At 39.1% G+C, this 23,790-nt stretch overlaps 1 protein-coding gene across 1 annotated transcript in view; it reads right to left on the bottom strand.

Annotated features, from left to right (window-relative positions):
* ARHGEF28 (Rho guanine nucleotide exchange factor 28) overlaps window positions 1–23,790 on the bottom strand; it is a 207,083-nt gene that overhangs the window by 123,870 nt on the left and 59,423 nt on the right. Inside the window, exons 5-7 of the mRNA XM_089494184.1 lie at window positions 5,525–5,708; window positions 3,775–3,955; window positions 100–175 (exon numbers count right to left, since the gene is read on the bottom strand). Of these exons, the coding sequence (XP_089350310.1) occupies window positions 100–175; window positions 3,775–3,955; window positions 5,525–5,708 (441 nt within the window). The remainder of the gene's footprint in view (window positions 1–99; window positions 176–3,774; window positions 3,956–5,524; window positions 5,709–23,790) is intronic.

Genomic DNA, 23,790 nt, shown 5'->3' with positions numbered 1-23,790 from the left:
GAGTTTGGTATAAGGGTTGCCCCATGTAGAGTACATTGCAGAAATCCAGTCTCGAAGTTACCAGAGCATGTACAACAGTTTCTAAGTGAAGTCCTTTACCTTCTGCTGCAGAAGTTGTAGAACTGCAAGTCAACTGCACTTCTCCAAGTGTCTCATCTTGTATTGGACTAAGATTCTTTAAAAGAAAAATAAAGAAAAATAATTACCCTGCTGTATTATTGCATGGCTCATATACTATACAAATTATAAATCCAGTACTCAAAATGATAATTTTAAGATAAAATTATATAAGGTTCAGGACTCCAGTATCTCAAGAACCTGCTGACCACCAAAAAATTCATCTGGAACCTGAGGCTGGCATCAAAGTCCCTTCTCTATGTGTCCCCACCAAAAGAAGCCTGCAAAGGTTATTGAGAATTCAGTAAAGTTCCTCCCCTGTGGTGACCCCATAATTGTAGAACACTCATTGTTCAGGTGCCGACAATGCCAACTTTCTGGCAATAGGTAAATACAGTTTCCCCAGGTATGTGGATATTAAGACCTGACTGTTCTGGACTTTATCTGTAGTCTTCAATCTAGGTTATGACTGCGCAGTGATTTCTGTATTGTGAATAAACACTTTTGTATTCTGGTTTTTTTTCCAGATTATATGGTATGTATTTTTATGTACTGATTTCATTATTGTTCACTTTGATTTTGTTTATTTTTTTATATTAATGATGAGGGGGTTGAATTGGCATGGTTCAACTGTATCTCTACATGTATTATCAAGCCTGCATCTTATAGTGGGAAGGGATGTTCATGATCATAACACTTGCAAAGACAATTCAGGCAAAACAGTACAGGCTGAATCTTCCTTATCTAGAATTTTGAAATCTGAGATATTCCAAAAGCCAAAACATTTTTCATGAGTGACTGAGATAGTGAAACCTTTGCTTTCTGGTGGTTTGATGTACATACTATTTGTTTAATACACAAAACTATTGGCTTGGTGGCATCTAACACTGATATAAAAAGTCCTACAGATGATTTCCGTCTCCAAATGTGTCTTCCACATGCATTCTTCCCCTAAATCTCTTTGGTGGCCTCCTTGACTGACCATATAGTGCTACTGTACATTCCTTGCCAATCCCAACATAAAAACATTTTCACAGTCATGGACTGAATCACCATAGGGATAATTAATTCTACATTAGAGACTCCCCAGTTCTTAGCACCTTTTCCACGTGAGCTAGTTTAATCTTTAGCCACAACTCTAGCCTTATACAGTCACAGGAACATCTATTTAAAGCATCTCTTCCAAATACTGAACAAACTCGGCAGCTGTCTGCACAGGACATCCTGTTTACTCTATGTACTATGAACTCCTTCAGATATTTCCTACTAATTCTCTTGAACTAGACTACAGAAGCCATGTTGGTAGGTCAAGCAGAGTCCAACTCTTCTTTCTTAAAATATTCAAGCTGCACAAAGAGTTTGGTTAAGCTACAGAAGTAAGAAGAGTGCTTTGTTTTATTTTGCCTACAAAGTCATCAACTTTTCATTACAGCAAAATATTCAGCATGTTCAGCTAGAAATGGATAAATCTGTCCAAATTGGTTCGTTTCATTCCCTGTCTTTAAGTCTTTATTTCATCATATTTCTGCACCTATTTCTGATTGTTTTGAAAACGTCCACATAACAATTAGTATACATTTGCATATACATTCCTTCTAGTACATGTATATTTACAGGTAATTTTCCCACTGTGTGCCACGTTGCAAGCAATTTTTCCTATTATTTCCTTTTTTTTTTAATTACTCTAGCTACAAAGTACAGTTGTTAATTTTTGACATTCCTTGTCACTATGGCACCAAAGAAGCAGTAATGGCAACAAGCAGAAGGAGAGGGGACCAGGGATTGGACAACACCTTGGCGTCTAGAAGAAGCACGGAAAATATAAGAAATTGAAAAATGTTAAGTGATACCAGTGGAGGTGCAGCATAGGTGCATACATGACATTTGCACAAACACTTTCTACTCTGTTCCCAAAACACACAACAGCTTCATAAGAATATGACAACAGCCCTGCTGGAAAATGCCTCTCTCGTCCTGCGCCCCATTTCTCAATGACCAAATACTTCACTTTAAGCATAGAGATAATGCAGAACCCCTGCATGAAAACTGCTTTCTTGAAGAGATGCTGAGACTCTAAAAACATATGCATCTATTGTACAATTTGTTTATATATATATAAATAAATATGAAAATGCAAAGAGTGCTTATTTTGCATATGAAAATGCAAGGCGTACTTATTCTACATAGAATATGAAAATACAAAGAGTACTTATTCTACATAGACATGTTTTCATACTGACCACTTCTCAACTACACAACTGAACCAGGAAGAGGAAAATTTTCCAGGTGTATTACTGAAAGGCATAACCATTTCCTTACCTGCTCATTTCTTATGTATCTGAAGACAAGTGAAAAAATGGCACCAGCTATTGTACAACATGAATATACTACAGTTTGAGTCTCCCTTATTCAAATTTCGAAGAACTCCAAAATCCAAAATTATGACTAAGATAGTAACACCTTAGTATTCTAATGGTTCTATGTACACAAATTTAAAATATTGTGCATAAAAGTATCTTTGGGCTATGTGTATAAGGTGAATACAAAATATTCATAGTCAGACTTTGATCCCATCTCCAAGATATTCATTATGTACTACATGCAACTATTCCAAAATGCGAAAACATCCAAAATCCGAAACACTTATGGCCCCAAGCAGTTTGGATATGGGAAATTCAGCCTATATAAAATAGCCACAGCTCTATAGAAACAGACAGAACATCACCTTTGGTTTTGTTTCTGAGATTGTTATAAGGCTACTAAGTGAAAAAACATGAATGCTCTTATACTGTTCTTATGGTGATCAATATATTGTAGAAAGGCAGAGGCACTAGAAATCACACAGCAAACATACAATGGCTAATGGAGTATACCAAGGAATTCCAAAAGAAAATCAGCATGTGCTTTATAGACTATAGATCACAAAAAGCTATGGAACACTCTTAAAGACATGGGAGTGCCAATGCATCTGCTAGTCCTGATGAGAAATCTGTACTTAAGACAAGAGGCAACTGTTAGAACAGAATATGGAGAAACAGAATGGCTCCCAATTGGCAAGAAGGTCAAGCAAGGCTGCATATTATCATCCTGGTTCTGCTGTTTCTGTTATTTTGTCTTAACTTTCTAATTATTTCCTATTTCAGCTGGAGGGGTTACTGGAAACCCCTGATTCTGGGGCTAGAAAATGGCCCTTGGACTCATATCAAATAAAAAAAATGTTAATAATGTTTACAAGATGGTGGCAACGCTGTTAATAGAAAAACTGATTGCCATGTTGAAGGCTCTGAAAAATGAAGAGAACTGGTTCCCTTCCTAGACTATGCTGACAACAGCACTTGATGTCTGAATCCACTGATTCACCACTCAGGTTTCTGGAAAGATATCATACATGAGGATTCATAGTAATACAGTATCATGTTCTAAGGCAACTAATGAAGATATTTAGTATCTCTATCCTCTCTTCTTTTCTGTCTTTGAAATGTAGCATCCACAGTTTACTTCGTTGTGTTACTGTTGTTGGTAGGAATTACCAAGTTTATTCTTGTTTGTTATATGTATATTGCCCTGATTGTTCTTTTCATAAAGTTAAAATTTAATTTAAAAATGTTTGCAAGAAAAAGAAAAAAGCACTTCTCTATATTGTAACTTGGCACTTACCTTGTGTGGAAAATCAGTATCCCAGAAGTATTTCCTGAAGAGTTGAATGTCAGATTCTAGCAAATGGTCTGCCATACGATTAAGTGTCAGTGAAAGAGTTCTTGTTGAATGAGCAAATTGTAAGACAGCATTCTCACCAAGCTCCACTGTAGAAATCTCAAACGGATGAATAACTTGCCTTCTGAAATAATATACTTGTGTCATTAAACTAAGACTGCAGAGTATAGGAACCATAAAATGGAAATACACACAAATCTTGACTCTCTCTGAGATCCATCATTTTAAACTTTAAACGACCCACTGCAAAGATCTCAGGCCAAAATAGCATGGAAAATCCAAGATAAACTTTTTTCCAGACTATTTTTGCCTAGTAATGTGGAAAATTCTTCCAGAATAAAATAAGAAGAAGAATGGGGGTTTGCCCTAATGGCAGTTTTCAAAGAAATAGGCATGCTTTGGTTTCAGTATAAAAGGAGAAAAGATTCTTATGGCATCTTCAAAACTGATTTACTTATGTTTTTTCACTATTGTTTGTTTTTTCAATGTAGCCAATTTAATCAGGAGCTTATACAGCAATAAACATAAACCAAAAGATTTATTAGCATACAGATGCAGAAAACAGACAGTCTCAGGGAAGTGCTGCATTGTTTGAAATGTTCCAAAGAAGTGATACATTCATAACAATACGTGTGATAACAGAGCTGAGTCATTTTCTCATGCAAATAAGAGCCTGAACAGATTTTTTTGAAAAACTGCATGTTATGCAAAGCTAGAGTGATGCAGACAAAATGGGGAGAACCAACTTAAATTATCTTCTTTTTTTACTTTTCCTCCTTTCCTTCCAGACTGTGTCCCTGACTTAGCAATTAAGGACAAAGGCATATAGGTGACAAGCCTAATAAGTATATACGTACTACATGAATATCAGATACTCAGCAGGAGACAAACCCCTGAGTGCCTTCAAGGCTATTCTGTTGCAATGCTTTCTGTAAACAGTTAAGATCTGGCAAGAAAGCACACCAGGTAAGAAGAGAGGAAAAGGTGGCTAATAACTGAGTTGTCAATAGAGTGTGATTACTGCAGAGGAAGAAACAGCCAAGCAAGACAAGATGATAAAAACAGTGCTAGTCTGTCACAGCAAAATAAGCAAAAGATCTATAGCACTTTAAAGAAAAATTAATTTATTACAATTTTTGTTGTTTTGTGAACTTTTATCAATTTAATCAGATGCTTACAAAGATGCAATGCTTACAAAATCCTAAACATAGCTCCACATCTTAGAGTTCAATTCCCCATAAAAATGGTAGATTTTCTGTAAAAAAGCATGAAACTAAACAATTTTGTTTTGGGGCTATGCTCAATTTTTAATTTCTCTCACCAGTTGCTCATGTGATGCACCATATTTAGTGGCATATCTTCTTGTCTGTTGTAGACTAAGCATAACTGTTGCCCCCTATCTCTGTGTTTATACTTGCATACTATTGTGATCTATCCTGAGACCTTGGAGAAGGAGAGCTTTCACACTTAAATAATCAACTCCAAAGTAGTCTAAATATGTATTTACAATTATAATAAGCTGTAAGCAAATCATGAGAGTATGCTTTTTTTAGGATAATGAAGTAAAAGTGCTTCTATGTGGTAATTTTACTTTAGACACCTATGATGGGATAATCTGGAGAAACTGATAGAGCTATCCAAATCAAAGAAGCTTGTGAAATTGTATCTCAACATTCAAGTTTCATGCACTTACTTGGAGAAAATTTCAACGAGTCTTAAATGTCTATTCTGTAATGCCAGGTCCAGTGGTGTCAATCCATCTTCATTAGGTAATGTGACTGCAACTGCCCCACCTGGCTGGAAGTACAGGAACTGGGATAATTTAACCAATCCCAATCCCATGGTGAGATGGAGAAGTGTTTCTTTGTGTTTAGATTCTACAATAAAATATAAATTACACAAGAATACATTAGAAGTCAACCACATATTTTTACAGGTGTGTGTATGTGTGCGTGCAGGCGCAACAACAGTATTCCACCAAGACAGAGCAGGTGCAAAAATAAAAATCTCTTTTGGCAACCTGATAGGCCGGGACACAGAGTGCCTAACTGTGATAGGAAAAACCCGCTGTTCAGTAAACTCTTCCATTTGCGGCCTAGATATAAGACATATTGTAACATATACTAATGTGTAATAGTTACAGCAATTTTTGTATGGTTTGCATATAGCTTGCATTCTTGTTCCTTTGCTGACAAAAGTTTTCTGATCCAGTGGAGAATGCCATAAGCAGAATAAGGAAAGAGGCAATTTTTGGCTTCCCCTCTACAGTTCTGTATGTTACCTCTCCCACGCTCCAAACAGAATAAGGCAACACTTATTCTTTGCAATAAACCCATTTCTACACACACAATCAGACTTCCTTAGAGTGATGTAAATCAGGAATCAGACTTACAAATTAAGCTCATGTATATTTTTCAGTGACCAATCACAAACCAAAGCACACTAAATGCAAAAAATGTATCAAGAGGTTGTGGTATTTGTTACTCCAATTCTCCATTTTTTTAATAATTTAAAAAGTCCAAATAGTATTTCTGTTGTCACTGACTATTTTAGGCAATTCTTGGTGGCAGCTGAAACATTTTATTCACACTCTTAAGCTGGTTTCTTTTGAATTCTCAGTCAAATCAAAACAATATGTTCTCTCCTCTTCTCTTTTCTTTTTTACTTTTTTTAAAGCTATAGTTTTATAGTGCATCAGTGAAATGGCATTTTGTAGTATATTAGTCTAAAAATAAATTAAAACATAAAAAGAAAAAATCTGCTGTTGAAACCATAGGATGACCTCAGCAAACCATTTCCTGGTTCTCGTTTTTGTGATTGGGTGTGTTTTTCAAATTCCTTTGGAAGAGCCCTAATGTAGAACCAAGAAATTGTTTTGAACAGCACCAAAGCAGAATAGAACAAGTGAATCAGAAGTGATAACAATGGGGGAAACCTGGCATAACACAAGGAGCTAAATTGCAAAAACTCACACTTCTTTACACATGGAAGAGCCCAGAATGAAAAATCTATTCTGCTTCTTCTCACTCCCTTCTCATTAATCTACAATATTTTCAACATGTATGAGGCAGGTCAGTTTACATAATGCAGCATAGTTAGTGATACTGCTCATGACAAAATAATTTACACAAGTAGAAACTGACATAGGGGAAAAAACAGTTCAAATGCAAGTTAAAGTAAAATGTATTGAACATGAAATAAGACCTGAGTTAGAAAGTTCATTATTGCTGCCTTTGCTTTTGGGTGTACATGCTGTGCCCAGTTACAGTGGCAATAAAATCCTGGCTTTCTCAATTGATTTTTGTGAGTTTTGCTAATTTCTTCTCCAGGTAAGGTGTGCTAATGAGCTCTCCTATTATCTCAGCAACATAGTTGAGGGATATGGTCTCTCCACCAGTAAACAAAGTGTAAATGATATGATTCAAGTTACATTTGTTAGGATCAGCATCATAGAGGAGCAACAGAGATATCAAGACAATTGTCTAACGGGGATGATCAGTTTGTGACAAGTGTGAAAGCTCTGCGATGCTTCCAAAAATGAAAGGTTATAAAACATAACATGCAAGAGAGAATTTTGGGACTGATGGAAAGGTAGAGGAGGTGCTGCTTGCCCCAGGGAAGCTTGGTTGTAGCCTAGATAAAGAGGTCCAGACTCCCAGCTTTCCATGAACATCCGCAGACTCAGAACACCATTGGCATCATGAGTAGAAGATAAGTTAGTTACATTAGGGTTATTTAGAACAAAAGCTTTTCTTAAAAGATCTCTTCTTTTCCACTCTCTATTCATGTGTGTGTGCGTGTGTGTGCGTGTGTGTAGGATTCTCATGGGAAGGAGAAGTCTCTGCAGAGTTAGAGGTGGAGAAAGGTGTAAATTAAAGCCCTCGGTAACTTCCCATTAAGGCCCTGTCCAGACCAGCCTGAAAGGCCGGCCTGGAGGCAGAGTCAGGGCATAGCGTCCTGATAACACATGCCTGACTCTGTCCCTCCAGGGCACCCTGATGCCATGTGCAACTCCAGACGGTGCACGGTGTCATGGTGCACCTCCAGCACTGTGTTCAGATGAGGCAGTGCAGGAGGAACACCATATAGTCACGCTGCTGTGGCTAAGGAGCCCTTTTGAGGGCACAAAAAGACGCCACTTTTGGTGGCTCCTTTTTGCACCTTTGGAAGGCCAGATCGGGACCACGACATGCAGTTGCCGCAGCCCCAATCCACCTGAAGGGCTGTTCGTATAGCCCCTAGATCATGGAATAAATTAGTAGATAGAGGCAGCTGATAGAATTCAGAGGTCCCTTCTCCTACTCAAGAGCAGGATACAAGATCGAGCCCACTACAAAAGGTGATGAAAAATCTTTAATAAATGGAAGTTAAACTTGTCACAGAAAGGAAGCATATTCTGAATGTAAAAGCTCTCTATTAACAGAATTTCATAGCAAACAAGAAGCAATCAAGACCTGTGCCCAGGACCCTACAGAACTGCTGCTGCTCAGAATAAGCCAAATGGATAAACTATGCACAAGGTAACTTCCATTGTTCCAACATTTCTTTACAGATAAGTCAATCTGGAAGGGTACACTGGAAGTATAAAGTTTAAAAAACATGGCCCAAAAGCAACAATTTACAACCTCTGATCACAGAATCATAGAATCGGAAGAGACTACAAGGACCATCCAGTCCAATCCCCTGCCATGCAGGAATACACAGATGGTCATCCAGCCTCTGTTTAAAAAAAAAAAAAAAAAAACCTCAAAGAAGGAAACTCCACCCCACTCCAAGGCAGAGCATTCCACTGTCTACCAGCTATTATTGTAAGAAAGTTCTTACCATAGGAATATCATTCCCTATATTTTGAGTCATAGAATCATAGAGCTGGAAAAGACCACAAGGGCCATCGAGTCCAACCCCCTGCCATGCAGGAACTCTCAATCAAAGCATCCCCAACAGATGACCATCCAGCCTCTGCTTAAAGACTTCCAAAGAAGGAGACTCCACCACTCTCTGAGGGAGTTGGTTCCACTGTCGGACAGCCCTTACTGTCAGGAAGTTCCTCCTAATGTTGAGGTGGAATCTCTTTTCCTGTAGCTTGCATCCATTATTCCAGGTCCTGTTCTCTGGAGCAGTAGAAAACAAGCTTGTTCCCTCCTCAATATGACATCCCTTCAAATATTTAAACAGGGCTATCATATCACCTCTTAACCTTCTCTTCTCCCGGCTAAACATCCCCAGCTCCCTAAGTCGTTCCTCATAGGACATGGTTTCCAGACTCTTCACCATTTAGTCGCCCTCCTTTGGACACACTCCAGTTTCTCAATGACCTTTTTGACATTATGGTGCCCAGAACTGGACACAATATTCCAAGTGGGATCTGACCAAAGCAGAATACAGTGGCACTATTACTTCTCTTGATCTAGACACTATACTTTTATTGATGCAGCCTAAAATTGCTTTGACTCATGTTCAGCTTGTGGTCTACTTGGACTCCCAGATCCCTTTTGCATGTAATTTCGTTCAGTCAGGTGTACACCATCCTATATCTGTGCATTTCATTTTTCCACCCTAAGTGCAGTACCTTACATTTCTCCATGTTGAATTTCATCTTGTTAGCTTTGGCCCAGCTTTCTAGTCTATTCAGGTAATTTTGAATTTTGATCCTGCCACTGCTTCATATCCCAAGGCTAAACATATGTAAACATACCATGCTGCACCTCATAGGAAATGGTTTCCAGACCTTTTACTATTTTGATAATTCCCCTGGACATGATCCAGCTTGTCAGTATCCCTCCAGAACTGCAGCACCCAGAACTGGACACAATATCCCAGTTAAGGTCTGGCCAAAGCAGAATAGAATGGCACTATTACCTCTATTGATGTAGATACTACACTCCCATTGATGCAGCCTGGAATTATCTTGGCTTCTACAGGTCTTTCAGGCTTTATATTTTCTAGCACCCGTTTGCCTTTTTGGCTGTCCATGGTATCCTCAGTACTCTACTTTAGCACCACATCCCAAATGAGTTGATTTTCTTTTTATCTGCTTTCTTCACTGTCCAGTTCTCACATCTGTACAAAGAGGATTATCACACGAGGACTTACCATGAGTGAATCACCATGAAAAGATTAAGGAAGTGCATGTGTGTGCTTCCCCAGTGTGACGGAATCATCAGGCTCCCTATAGCATTACTGAATTGTTCAGGGAGAGTGATTTTCCTATCAATGGAAAATTAGTGTTGATAGGAAAATCACTCTCCCTGAACGATTCAGTAACCCTAGAGCAGTGGTTCCCAACCTTCCTAATGCCGCAACCCTTTAATACAGTTCCTCATGTTGTGGTGACCCAAATCCATGAAATTATTTTCCTTGCTACTTCATAACTGTAATTAAATAGATGTTTTCCAATGGTCTTAGGCAACCCCCATGAAAGGGTCATTCGACCCCCAAAGGGGTCCCGACCCACAGGTTGGGAACCACTGCCCTAGAGGGAGCCTAATGATTCCATCATGCAGGGGAAGCATTTCAGAGTTACACACACACATGCTTCCCTAACCTTTCCCTGGCGATTCACTCACAGTTAAGTCCTCATGTGATAATCCTCATAGTGATGGGAATATAATGGCTTGGACAATTTGAACTTTAGTGCTCAGCTGTATATCTTTCCACTTTAGGATCTTGTCTAGTTCTTTCATTGCTGCTCTTGGTGTCATCTGCATATCTTAGATTGCTGATGTTCCTTCATCTTCGTTCCTCTTTCTTCTAAGTCTAAACCTGCTATTTGTATGATATTTTCTGCATACAGGTTGAACAAGTAGGGTGATAATATGCAGCCTTGCCTGACCCCTTTGCCAATTGGGAACCATTCTGTTTCTCCATATTCTATTCTAACATTGTCATCTTGATCTAGGTACATACTGTATTTCTCATCAGGACTATGAAATGTAGTGGGACTCCCATGTCTTCGAGATTGTTCATTGTTTTTTATGACTGATGCAGTAAAAGTCTTTTCTATAGTCTATAAAGTACATGCTGAATTTCTTTTGGATTTCCTTGGTGTGCTCCATTATCCATTGTATGTGTACAATGTGGTCCCTAGTGCTTCTTCCTTTCCTGAACCTCACTCTCACCTCTGGGATTTTTCCCTCCATATGTTATTGGAGTCTGTATTGAAGGATTTTGATTTTGCTTGCATAGAAAATTAATGCTATAGTCCTGTAGTTACTGCAATCACTGGTATTCCTTTTCATGACTGCTGAAGTCTTTTGTGTCTTCTTTTTTGAGGATGTTTTACAAGTTCTTTTCCAGCAGTGGTTCTAAATTGAGAGTCCCCAATGCAGCTGGACTACGAAGATTTTCATACCTGGCATAAAGATGGCTCAAACATTGCTGAAACGTCCTGAAAAGGTGGAGGAAGGGCGCATGTCTGAATGCCAGTCGCACTCCCTTAATCATCATGGAAACGTGGCTCCCTCCTTTGCATCCCTGAATCATTCGTGGGAGTGGATTTCCTATGAATGCTCCCCTTGCAACGATTCAGGGATGATAGAGGGAGCCACGTTTTAATGATGATTAAGGAAGCGCATCTGGTGTTCATACACATGCCCTTCCTCCACCTTTTCAGGAGGTTTCAGCAACATTTGAGCTACCTTTATGCCAGATATAAAAATCTTCTATAACTCCCAGAATCCCTGACCCTCAATGATATGGGTTGAGACTTTTGGGAGCTGAAGTCCAACTGTATCTAGATTTCTTCCATCATCTTACCTCTGGAAGCCCAAGTTTTAGAACCCTTGCTTTATAGATAATTACCCATATAGCACTATGTGAATTGGAACTAGGCTTCTGAAAGACTGCAGTATTCCTTGCAACATAGGCCAAGTTTTAATTGTCCAGCTTGCAAGTAATATAATGAGTTTTTCAATCAGTGCTATTTTTGGCAACGTCCTTTCCCTGGGCCCTACCACTACTAGACACACTTATGAGAACATGAGAATGGCCTTCTTCATAGCCTCTCCTAGACTTGAGAGCTCCTTACCAAGAAAGGCTATTAGCTCTGCCTCTTCTGTCCTTCTGCTGGTAGAGAAAGACTTTTTTGTATTTACTAAGAATGCAAGGTGGCTTGTTGCTGAAGGGATCTGACAGGTTAATAGCTGCTATTTCTTTTATGCTTATACTTTTACTTCTGTTTCAATGTGTTCTTATGTTAAGTTAAATAAAAATCTGTTTTTTTAAAATATATTTTGTTATTATTATTAGCATCCCAGACTGCCATTTTGACAAAAAAGGCAAGATGTAGGATACACTGAATTTAAAAATACAAGAATGGCCAATAAAGAATGGTCAAGAATGGTCAATAAATGAGAGGTGGAGAGACAGTTTTGCAGCAGCAGTGCCACATGTGTGCCTTCAAGTCATCTATCAATTTATGTTAATCCCATGAATTTTATTGGATTTTCTTAAACAAGGAATACACAGAGGTAGTGTTGCCAGCTCTTTCCAAGGCAACAAGAAATTGTGCCTATTCTTTATTCTTTGCACTTTCAATATTCCTACTCACTCCAGTGGGTGTTTGGACTGCAATAACTCTAGGATGAGATCCTTAACTGTGTTCCATTGTAGTGCATTTGTGGAGAATGCTTCCTTTTTCCTCTTTGCAAGACCTAATTATATTTGCTGTTTGTTTTTTATTTAGAACAAAGGGGTTCCTTATTTATTACAAGAAATATATCCATCTCAACATTAGCTGGCAACTGGGTACTGCTTTTCCTACTGCCTCTCTCTTCAACCAAATTAAGTTCATTGCCCTTCTTCTACACATATGTAAACTAATACTCTGACTTGTCCTAACAGCTGTTTCTAGCTTCTACATCTTTCTTGGTTCCTGTAGTTAGAAATGGATGCATCTGTACATTTTCCAATGCTGAGCCAAGGACATCCAACCGGTAGTTGATAACAATTGCAGACTTAAGGCTTCTTTCCATTTTTTTCTCATTCTGTCTGTGTATCTTTAGCTTTCTACTTGCAAGACTAAGCAGCTGAATGGAAAGCACAGAGCCTTACACAATAAGCTTGTGTCACAGCAATGAAATGAAACTAGGGCTAGATGCTGAACTTCACCCCCAACTCCCACACTGAAGCCAGGCTGAGGGAACCAGTTTTTGTGGATTTACACTATAAAACAACTTCAAGATAGGGGAAATCAACTGCCAAAAACTAAAGATATCCCTATAAGTGAAAGACTCCAATTTCTGTCCTTCCTTTAAGCACAATATACAGTATCAAATAAGGCACAGCAAACTATTTCTGCATATATCTGGCTATGAAATTTCCAGGATGAGAACACTGTATAGGCATCTACCCACTTGTCGACAACTCATTTTTTGACAACTCACTCTTTCAACCATGCTAAATTATACTCAGAATCTATATATGCGATGTGTGGTCCACTCGTTCAACCATGCATTGAATTGATGGTTCTGGCTATACAGGAATTTAAAAGGATCAAAATAGCAGAAGTTTATTCTTTAATTCAAACAGACTGGGAAGGAGAGGGTTTTGCTTTTGTCGGGGAGGTTAACACTTGTTTGGCCAAGGTGATTATGGACCGGGCAGAGAAGGCATTACTAATAGGCTTTTACTTTTCCTGAAAGGACACTGAGGCTTCTGTGGCTGTGGGAATTATTGAACAGGGGAGGAATACCATTTTAAGTATAAATATTTTCTTTCTATGGGAAGGACTGTTTCAGCTAGGCAGCAGTTTGGGCTGAAGAGAACAGTTGAGGGAAAGCAGGAAGGTGCACACAGGTTTGACAGGCATAACAATGGCAATTGTGGGGGCTCCCACTCTGATGGTTTCCCTCCCTGGTTACAGTGGCTCCCCCTGTGCAATGTTGATGGCTGTGAGTCACTATTTATCACATGGAAGGGAAGCACCCACATGCTGTGAATAAATGATGACAAAATCTGTGAATATCCCTCAAAAAGCAGTGTGATTTTGCTGCTTTATTCACAGGTTAATATCGGGATAATGGAGATGTCACCCAACATCGTCTGAAAACAATCCCATTATTACAGGATATTCATGGGATTTAATCCCCATTTATTCATGGGATGCAGGCACTTTGCCTCCCGTGTGGTTCTTCTTCCCCAGCCATCCAATTAAAGGAGAGCTGACCACCACCAGTCCATTTATGCCAGTCAAGCCTCCTGCTTTCCCTCTACTGCTATCTTCAGCCCATACCACCTCCTATCCAAAAATTTCCTTGCATAGAAAGAAAATAAATATACCTCAAATGCTATCTCTCCTTCATTCAATAAAAGTGCTCTCCCTCCATTCAATAGTTTAGCGACCAAAGCACTATAGATCCCACGTTTTGACAATTTCTGCGTTTTGACTAGTCCTTAACTTGTCAAATAAAGAGGGGCTTCCTGTATTATAGGACAATTGATCAGTAGTGTAAGCAAAAATTGCCTCCTTATTTGCAGCTGGAAAACAAAATACTTTCTTTAGGGACGTTTGGCAAAAAAAATTACTGCAACCAATCCAAAAAAGCATATGGTAATCCTGATATCAGAAACACAATACACAGAAAGTGAAAGCAAGTTTACTCTGATCTGCACCAACTGCTGAACCATACTTTCTCCTTGGCAGAGTGCCACTACCTTGCCAAGTATGTTATCATGACACTTTCAAGTAAAACAGATAAAAGCTCAAATAAAATAAGATTAAAACCTGTAAACAGTTGGCTGAAAATTACACACATGAAGACTTAGAGAAAGGCCACTGTTTCTCTAACTACTTAATAGTAAGGTCACTATCTTTCATGTAGTCTCTTTACAGCCCACAAAATCTTGCCTCTGCTCTCAGGTCCATGATGAGATGGGTTAGTTTCACTTTAGCTTGACAGATTGTCTAGAAAAAAATATGAATCTGGAAATAGAACTGGAGAGTAAACTTTCCTGCAACCCACTGGCTTTTGCTGTTTTCATAGCAATTAGAATGGGAGATAATCATGTCTGCATGCTTCTGTTCCCTTTGTTCACTCTTTTCCCCTATACAGACCTTGTCCTTAGGGATTCATTTTTCATGGGCTTCACTCTGGAGGGAATACACCCCAGCCCAGGAAACCTGTTACCCATCCACAAATATGAGGTATGTCAGCTAAAGATAATTCTTTAATGTCCCATTTATAAAATTTGTTGTGAGGGAATGCTGCACTCCAGCAGCTATTGGAGTGGAATGCTTTCTCTGCTATAGGATTACCTGCTGCATCATTTACTACCCATAAGGCTTATTTTACAGCAGTGAAGTGTGTCAGGTTTTTGAATCAAACAGGATCTTGGGAAAACCTGGAATTGCAATAACTTCCAGCTCAGAAGAGGGAACTATGCTGAAAAATAAATGGTACCTTCCTCCCTTACCTTGTAAGACAGAAGCAAAGCTTAGCAAAGTTATCTGTAGATATCTAAGATTTTCCACACCCACCTGCCAATGTTAGTTGTACTTTCACAGTCACCTTCAATAATACTGACAGGTAGCATAATCACAGCTGTTCATTACATACTTTTCATGAAAATATGGGGCAATATTAGCATGACGTGCACATTTCAGGTGCCTGTAAACTAGTCAAAAAGCAGAAAGGTCATACATCGGAGCATGAACAGGAAATTTAGAGACACACTCTCCCTGATCAAGTCCCTATTGCCAGCTGATGGAGCAGAAAGTCGTCCAGAGATGATAGAGGCAGCCAGCTAAGTCACAAGGTGAGCAGGCCAATCATTTAGCTGCACACATCCAAGCACACCCTGCAAGCCAATCAGTGGCCATGATGAAGGAAGGAGGATGGACTCAGAAAACAGCTTGCCTAAGGAAGATTTGACACTTCCTTACACAAAATGGGAGTTGTGCCATTACAACATCCCAATAGGATCATAATCCAGAAGAAAATTTGGGCCAAAACACATGGCCCTGAAGGAGCAGCTTGATGCCGCCCCTTTGATCACTGGATTGGGGCCACGGCAACCACATGCTTCAGCCCCAATCCAACTTTTTGCCAGCCCCAAAAGAAACGGCTTTGCAGCGCTCCTGCAGCATGTGGCGTATAAATGCCACACCGCCAGAGCGCCACAAGCTGCCTGCTGTGTGGTCGGGCAGGTGGCTTCACAGCGGCTTCCTGCTGGCTTGGGAGCATATGTCGTCTAGAGGGAAGCCGCCACAAAGGGGCCGTCTGTTTCGCCCCTTTGAGAGGTTTTAGTGTCGTAGTGAGCATGAGTCTCTACAATCTGGGTGGGAAGACTGCTTCCCTCCTATCAGCAGCGAAAATGTATGTGATTTATTTCTGTTGCACTGACTAAGCCTCAGAAAAACTCAAAAAGTAACAAGAAATCTTGATATTACTCTGTCTTCAAAATACAATATAGCATCAGGAGATATTCTAGGTTAGTAGAAAACCATGGAGGCACTCCAAAGTATCAAGATTGAAGGATTCACCCCTGCCTGTCTCTAAGCTTATGGAAAGGCACAGGGACTCTGATGTTGTAGTTTATAATTTAAAATATACACTATATTAAAATTAAATTATTTACATATACATTATTAAACTATTAGCAATATTAAAATCAAGTAAAACATATACTTTAAATTATTTAAAAAGCAATTAAAAGGTTAACAATTTAACCTACAGCTGCCATAATTTTCAGCTACAGGACCCAGGCAAACATTGTTTGCCCAATATCCCATTGCAAGAATGTGTCTGTCCTAGTTGTAATAGAAGCATTGAATCAGTAGTCCATCTGCTGTTATTTTGTCCTTTTTTATAGGAAACTGAGGAGAAAGCTGATCTCCCCTCTCTTGACATCTATGCCAGGGCATTCATCTTATTTTAGGCACTTTGTCTTCAATAAGATGAAATGGTGACAACTATGTCTGCAAAATTAATATAGGCTGCTGTTAAAACACAACTGAGCATGGTTTTCGGAGTCATGATTTTATATAGTTTTCAGAATGTTTAGCATTATATATTACATGGACTTCATTTAACTATAATGGTTTATGAACACTCTAAAATTGTAACTTTTAACTTTACCAGAATACTGTATTTCTATTGCTATAGCCTGTGACCAAGGCAAACAAAGAATCAATCTATCTACTGTTTGTCCAAAATCTCCTTTAACTCTGCTTGTATCACCGTCCACAACTGGGTCACAGCAGGGGCCATTATCAGTGGCCTTATCAGTAAAGATTCATAATCATGTCTGACAATTGGACAGCACATTTAGCCTCTCTATAGTTACACAAAGTTTAAAGTACATATGTAATTGAAATCTGGGAAATGGAAATATTAAACCCAATAAAGGCAGAAGATAATCAAACAGCATTTAAACAGAATGGATGGTTTTAACGATGGTGCAGTAGTGTGTAATTTAAATTAAAGAGAGAAGGGAACAAAATTCATTTTAGACTGTTATATGATCTCCAGTTTTAAAGAACTGTTTTTCATCAAATCATTAATTGTGAAAATATTATAGCCAACTCGTATTATAGAGGATTGGATATGATATAATGCAGTGAGAATCCAGGAAAATATTTAAACGCTAAAGCTTGTTTTGCATCATTTCTGAAGCCTGTAGCCAAAATACACAGTTTCAGTGATAATATCAGCACTAAAACCTGTCTGTTTAAACCATTATATAAATCTGTCTCTTCTTTCTCACACCTGAATCCTTTTTCCTGCTCAACACAAAAAACAAAATAAATATTTATCCTGACAGAAATGACTCAGATTTCCCTGGATGATATAGCTCACTCATTTCCAGGAAGGAAGCTAAAAACTGTAGTTGTGTCTTGGAGAGAAGACATCACAACAGGCCAACAGCTTTCAGATTTTCCAGGCGAATTCTTCCTTGAGCTACCAATGTGTTGACAGGCTTTCAAATCCAATAACATATTGTTAATCTGCGCATTAGTTAACCCCCTAATCCTACAAGAGCTAACTAGAGAAACTGTGCAAAGGCAAGCCTATGCATGAGAACTCACTAACACAACCACACTGTTTGCAGTAGATGGACTTTTTTTCTTGCTCATAGCAAATGAGCATTTGCCATATTTGCCATGAGCATTTCCCATGAGCACAACCCACAACTGCAACTACACCACCCTTCTTGTGAAAGGTTTGTGATGGCATTCAAAATGTTGCCAGTACATTTGATGAGTTATTCAGGATGATACATTTGGCAAGAGCAAGTAGTTTTTTTAAGAAGTTATTGATATTGCCCTTCATTAGAAAGTCTTCGCAAGATGGAAGTCCCAGGGTGCTTCCAGACAGAAAGCTCCTACTACCTGCTACCTGCAATTACTACCAGCAATTAAAATTGTATAATAAGGATATAAAGAAATTTCACAAATTTCTTCATCATTGAAGAGGAAGGTTATTTTGACAGATATAAATAAAACTATGGATCACTATGAAATTCACAAATATTTTGCAAATCATCCCAGAATACCAAAATAAAATATCAAAAATGCAGAAAAGCTCATCATCTCATTTAGCAGAGAGAAACTGAACTTTTTCATTTTCATTTGGTAAAAATTAAATAAGCAAAAATGTACATTCCTATTGATCTTCTGTTCTGCTTTTTCCCTTAACAGTTTTTTCCCTAGAAAACGAAAATAACTGTAGAAACAATGGAAAAGCACATGTGAGGACCACTCACTGAAGACAATGTTATATGGAAGTTATATAAACACAAGAGCTCCAAAAAATTACTTTTTGATTTGCAGAAACATCCAAACAGCATGTCTATGCCCACTACAGAATTCTACAAGTTGTAATCCAAAAAAGTACTTTTTTTAATTTTTGTATAAACGATATAATGCAACTGTATAGTGGGGGGAGGGAACATTGGGAGCACTTTTATTTAATGCTAAGTGGTCAAAGCAGAAAACAAATGATTTACACTCCTTCTTACTGAAGTGCCCATCCCTATGAGTTGACTCACACATCTTTCTTCTGGATTCTGAATACTGACTAGAACATCACAGTGTGTAATCCTCTGAGCAGCCAGCAATTAATGCTGAAGAAAACATGTCAATAACCCTATCATTGTGATCCGAGTAATTCAGTACTGGTCTGAGATGAATAACTGGAAACAACATTCGAATATATCACCACCAGTTCATTTATATCCTACTTTTCCATGGCAAAACAATGTTCAAGGCAGTTTATAACAAGATCCATAGAATTTACATTATCATATTGTATATGAGATGTCATTTCCAAATAATTCAATTGATGGAGATTGTGTGTACACAGCAGCTACCAATCCTGATTAATGGATATAGACAGTGGCATCACTGTGGAGATGCAGGGGGTGTGGACTGCAGTGAATGACATCCCAGAGTAGAAGTGAAACCCGGTTGGGATCTTTGGCGCAGGAGGGGCAAATGCATCCCTTTCCCAGCTGCTCTGTTGCTGGGCTGCCTCCCTGGGGAAGAAGCCCAGCAATGAAGGAAAGAAGGGATAAACACTCACCCTTCCTGGCTGCTCTGTTGCTAAGTTTTTCCCCTGAGGAGGGAGTCCAGCAACAGAGCAGCAAGAGGGGGATGAATGCATGTCCTTCCCAGCTGCTCCGTCATCAGGCGTTCTCCCTGGGAAGAAAGCTCAGCAATGAAGAAGTGGGAAAGGCAAACCTGAGCCCTCCTTGGATGTTCCATCACTAGGCTTTCTACCTGGGGAGGAATCTGGTTGAAATGCTCACTCTTCCTGGCTGCTCCATCATGGGGCTTTCTCCCTGGGGAGGAAGCCCAGCTACAGAGGAGAGGAGGGTTGAATATGCATCCTTCCCAGCTACTCTGTCACTGAGATTTCTTCCTGGGAAGACAGCCCAATGATAAAACAGTAGGAGAGACAAACACGTGTCCTTCCCAGCTGCTTCGGCACTGGGCTGCCTCCTTGGGGAGGCAGCCCAGTGATGGAGGAGCAGGAAGGGTGAACATGCTCCTTCTGTTCCCTCCCACTGTCTCACCTGTCTGGGAAGAGTGACATAGCAGCTGGAGAGGGGAGGCAAGGGAGTACACTGCTGCCTGGCAACCCTTTCAGTGTCTGGTCAGGTAGCAGGCAACTGAGCAACTGGAGGGGATGGGACAGGTTTAAATTCCCTGATCAGCCACAAAACCCACTGGGTGACCTTGGGTAAGTCCCATGCTTTCAGCCTCAGGGGAAGGGAATTGCAAACCCCCTCTGAACAAAACTTGCCAAGAAAACTCCATGATAGGTTCACCTTAGGGTTGCATTAAGTCAGCAATGACTTAATAACATACAACAATTGGTGCCTTATGGGGGATTGAAATGATTGAAATGGGGGATTTATCCTCATGAAAAGGATAAAACCTCAAATAAAACAATTAAAACATTTCAAGGCAAAATTGAGAAATATCTCAAGGGAAAACTGAATTCATGGAGAAGCTGGAACTGGTGGATACAATAGGATTATACCTATTTTTCTGGAAGGCATCAGTCTTTTTCGAGAAGTGATATGATTTGGATGAAAAAAAAACTTTGGTTACTAGGATGGAAAAGGTTTATATAATACTAAAGCTCTGTAAGAGTTTTAATGGGAAAATTTAAAGAATTGACTGGGTTTAAGATTGATAAACAAAAGTTGGAGATGGTCACTAAAAATATAATGACGACTGATTAAACACAATTGCTGGAGAAGACTAGTTTTAAGTTTGAGAAGAAAGTTAAATATTTGGGTATCACTATGACAAACACCACAGATTCTGACTAGTGACTTACCATTTAAACTATGGCAGAAGGATTTATCTATGTTTATATGGCAAGGTTAAGACTGGATGGTGAAGAAATAAAAGACTTCTGGAACTAGGTCATGACCTGAGGTTTGGATGGCATAGATAGTCATGGTACAATTACGTGAAAGTGAATGTAGAAGTTGTTGTTGTTGCTGTTGTTGTTGTTGTTGTTGTTGTTATCAGAACAAGAAGGTTATGGTTTTCAATGGTTTTCATACCTGCAGTTATATAAAATATTTGAAGTGGACAAAAATATGGTTCTGAACAATGTAAATCTGAGTTCGAATTGCAATTACGTACAAAAGATGATCAGGTGATTGGTAAAATGCATAAACTCTTGTTGAAATTTGATACAGAAAAGGAACAGGTGAAGGACTGTATGATAAAATGAGCCAAGAATTTTGGTTATAATATAGAAATGGAACACTGGGAAAAGATATGGTGAAAGGGCTTAAAATTTACTATATGTTATGAATTTTTATCAAATGGTGTATCAGTGGTACAGTGGACCCTTCCCAATCACAAGAGTTCAGTTCTTGGGAAAGTCACACACTCTCAGCCTTTGAGGATGGCAATGGCAAACCTCCTCCGAAGATATTTGCCAAGAAAACCTTATGATAGGTTCACCTTAGGGTCATCATAAGTAAAAAATGACTTGGAGCTACACAACAATAACAACAACAATGGGAAATTTTTAGACTGTTTCAATCTCTTCATAGTCTACTTTAAAATTATTGGGTTGTCTGTGGTCATAATTTTTGTTTTCTTTATGTTCATCTATAAACCTGCCTTTCCACCTTCTGTCATGGCCTTCTTCAATAATCTTTCCATATCTTTGATATTTTCTGCTGGTATTCCAATATCGTTTGCATATCTTAGAGTGCTGATGTTCCTTCCTCTAATTTTTATGCCTCCTTCCTTTGAGTCCAATCCTGCTTTCCATATGATGTTTTCAACATACAAATTAAATAGATAGGGTGATTAAACGCAGCTAAATATATACATAGTGCAAATACATACATTGGTGCAGAGAATATTAAAGACTATAATTAAAACCTGGATTTTTTCTTCTGGCACCAATGAATGATCAACTAGAGAGAAACTATGGAAGAATACTACAGTATATGGCCACAAAGACAAGACTATGGCCCCATTCCCACTGGCTTATAACGCGGATCAGGACGCGAATCATGGGTGCATCATTTCCATTTGAGCGCACATTCGATCCGCATTGCTCCAATATCGTTCCCACTGGAATTCAAATCTGACTCGATTTACCCTGAAAAACTCAAATCGGTGGTTGATAAATCAGTTTAAAAAAACAGCAGCTTTTCAGCGGGTTTTCCTGTGCCTCCTGAGTCTAATTCTTGGTATACGAAAGGGAACGAAAGAGTGTCTGATTCGGGAACCTGGAGATGGGAGAAGCAGCGCTCAAGGGGCTGGCCTGGGGGTATCACCTTCTTGTTCTCTTTCCTGCATTACCAGCGCCATTTTCTTCTGTTCGCATAGCCTTTCCCCCAGTGGAGTGGGAAGCAGGGTAAGGCAATCACGCTACATTGAGCTCCAAACGCAGTAAACACATTATGCCCCCTGCAACCTCCCTCCTGCTCCACATTCATAGACCGATGTGTGAAGAGAGCCATTAAACACCAATTTAAAATATTATTTTTTCTTTTTTTTTCTTTTTTTGCCTCTGCCTGAGTGCCTGAGCAGCAGATGGGCTTTGCAGTACATGCCTGCTTGATCACCCCCCAGACAGCCCAGGGAGCAATGGGGGAGGCAAAGGGATTTGGGGGAAATAGAGGCTCCTCGTCTCTCTTTCCCAGAGGGAGTCTGGGGAGACACAGAAGAGCCTGGATGCAAAGGGGTTTGGGGCAAATAGAGGCTCTTCTTCTCTCTTTCCCAGAGGGAGTCTGGGGAGACACAGAAGAGCCTGGATGCAAAGGGGTTTGGGGCAAATAGAGGCTCTTCTTCTCTCTTTCCCAGAAGGAGTCTGGGGAGACACAGAAGACGCAAAGGGATTTGGGGCGAATAAAGGCTCCTTCTCTCTTTCCCAGATGGACTATTCTTCCTTTCCCAGAGGGGAAAAGCGCCTAAACGACTGATTGGCTGTGATGTCAAGCGCTTAAGCGCTTGATTGACACCTGCTTTAAAAAAAAAAGAGGTCCCGGAAGGGCAATGGGAACAGGGAGCAAAATAACCCACTTCAAATTACCACAGGGAAAATACTAATGGGAGTGAAAACAGGGGTAAAAACCCCAGGTCTGTTTGCACCCGTTTTTAATGCGAACGATGGGTCAGATTCGAGTCAGAATCCGAGTCAGAATCGCAGCGAAATAAGCCACTTTTTTTGCCCAGTGGGAATGGGGCCTATGGTATGTTCACAAATGGAAGAATAATGTATTACCTACTACAGAAGAATGTTAAAAATTAGTGAGTTAGCAGAGATAGATAAATTGTCAATTTTGATTAGAGAACAGTTGTTGGTACCTTTTTTTTTTAAAGACTGGAAATCCATAATATATTTTTGAGAAAGTATCAGAGTGACAAAATTATTAATTGATTTTGATTATTAGTATGAGTTAAATTTATAGATAAAATGTAATACTTTAAGTTATAAAGGAGGAGAGGTAAAATCTTAGGAATTACAATATAATCACAGAAAAGATAGTGTGCAAAGATTTTTTAAAATTTATTTTTGTTAGTATATTATTGTTGTATAGTCTTTTCTTTTCTTTTCCTTCCTTTCTTTTCTTTTCTTTTCTTTCCCGCATTTTGACTTAATGCAATTTAATCGGTGTGTTTTGTTTGATATATTTAATTTTTAGTGTATGTAGAAATTTAATAAAAATATATTTTTCAAAAACCTCTCCAAGTGTAGAGCACGGTTGCATTTCCAACATCAATAGCAACAAAAAGTATCTGTCTTAATTTGATAGAGACAATCCTCTGTCACCCCACTTTCTCAACTACATTTAAAATGTCCCAAATTCTCTGTCCTCCTTGCACTTCACCTTTTGTCCTCAGCTTACTTCATTTACTGCAAACTGAGTTCGAAGTACAAAAATAGATTGTATTTAATGAACTTGGCGGGAGGGGGGATGAAATCTGGCCCTTCTCAGCAGGCACAGGAAAAAACCAACTGCTACACCCCTCCT

This window comes from Sceloporus occidentalis, unplaced genomic scaffold (genome assembly GCF_023333645.1).
Source record: "Sceloporus occidentalis isolate IW3139 unplaced genomic scaffold, rSceOcc1.0.p SCAF_1, whole genome shotgun sequence".
NCBI classification, from domain to species: Eukaryota; Metazoa; Chordata; class Lepidosauria; order Squamata; family Phrynosomatidae; genus Sceloporus; species Sceloporus occidentalis.
Note: the sequence above shows the minus strand (reverse complement) of the source record. Positions and strands in the feature narration are given on the sequence as shown.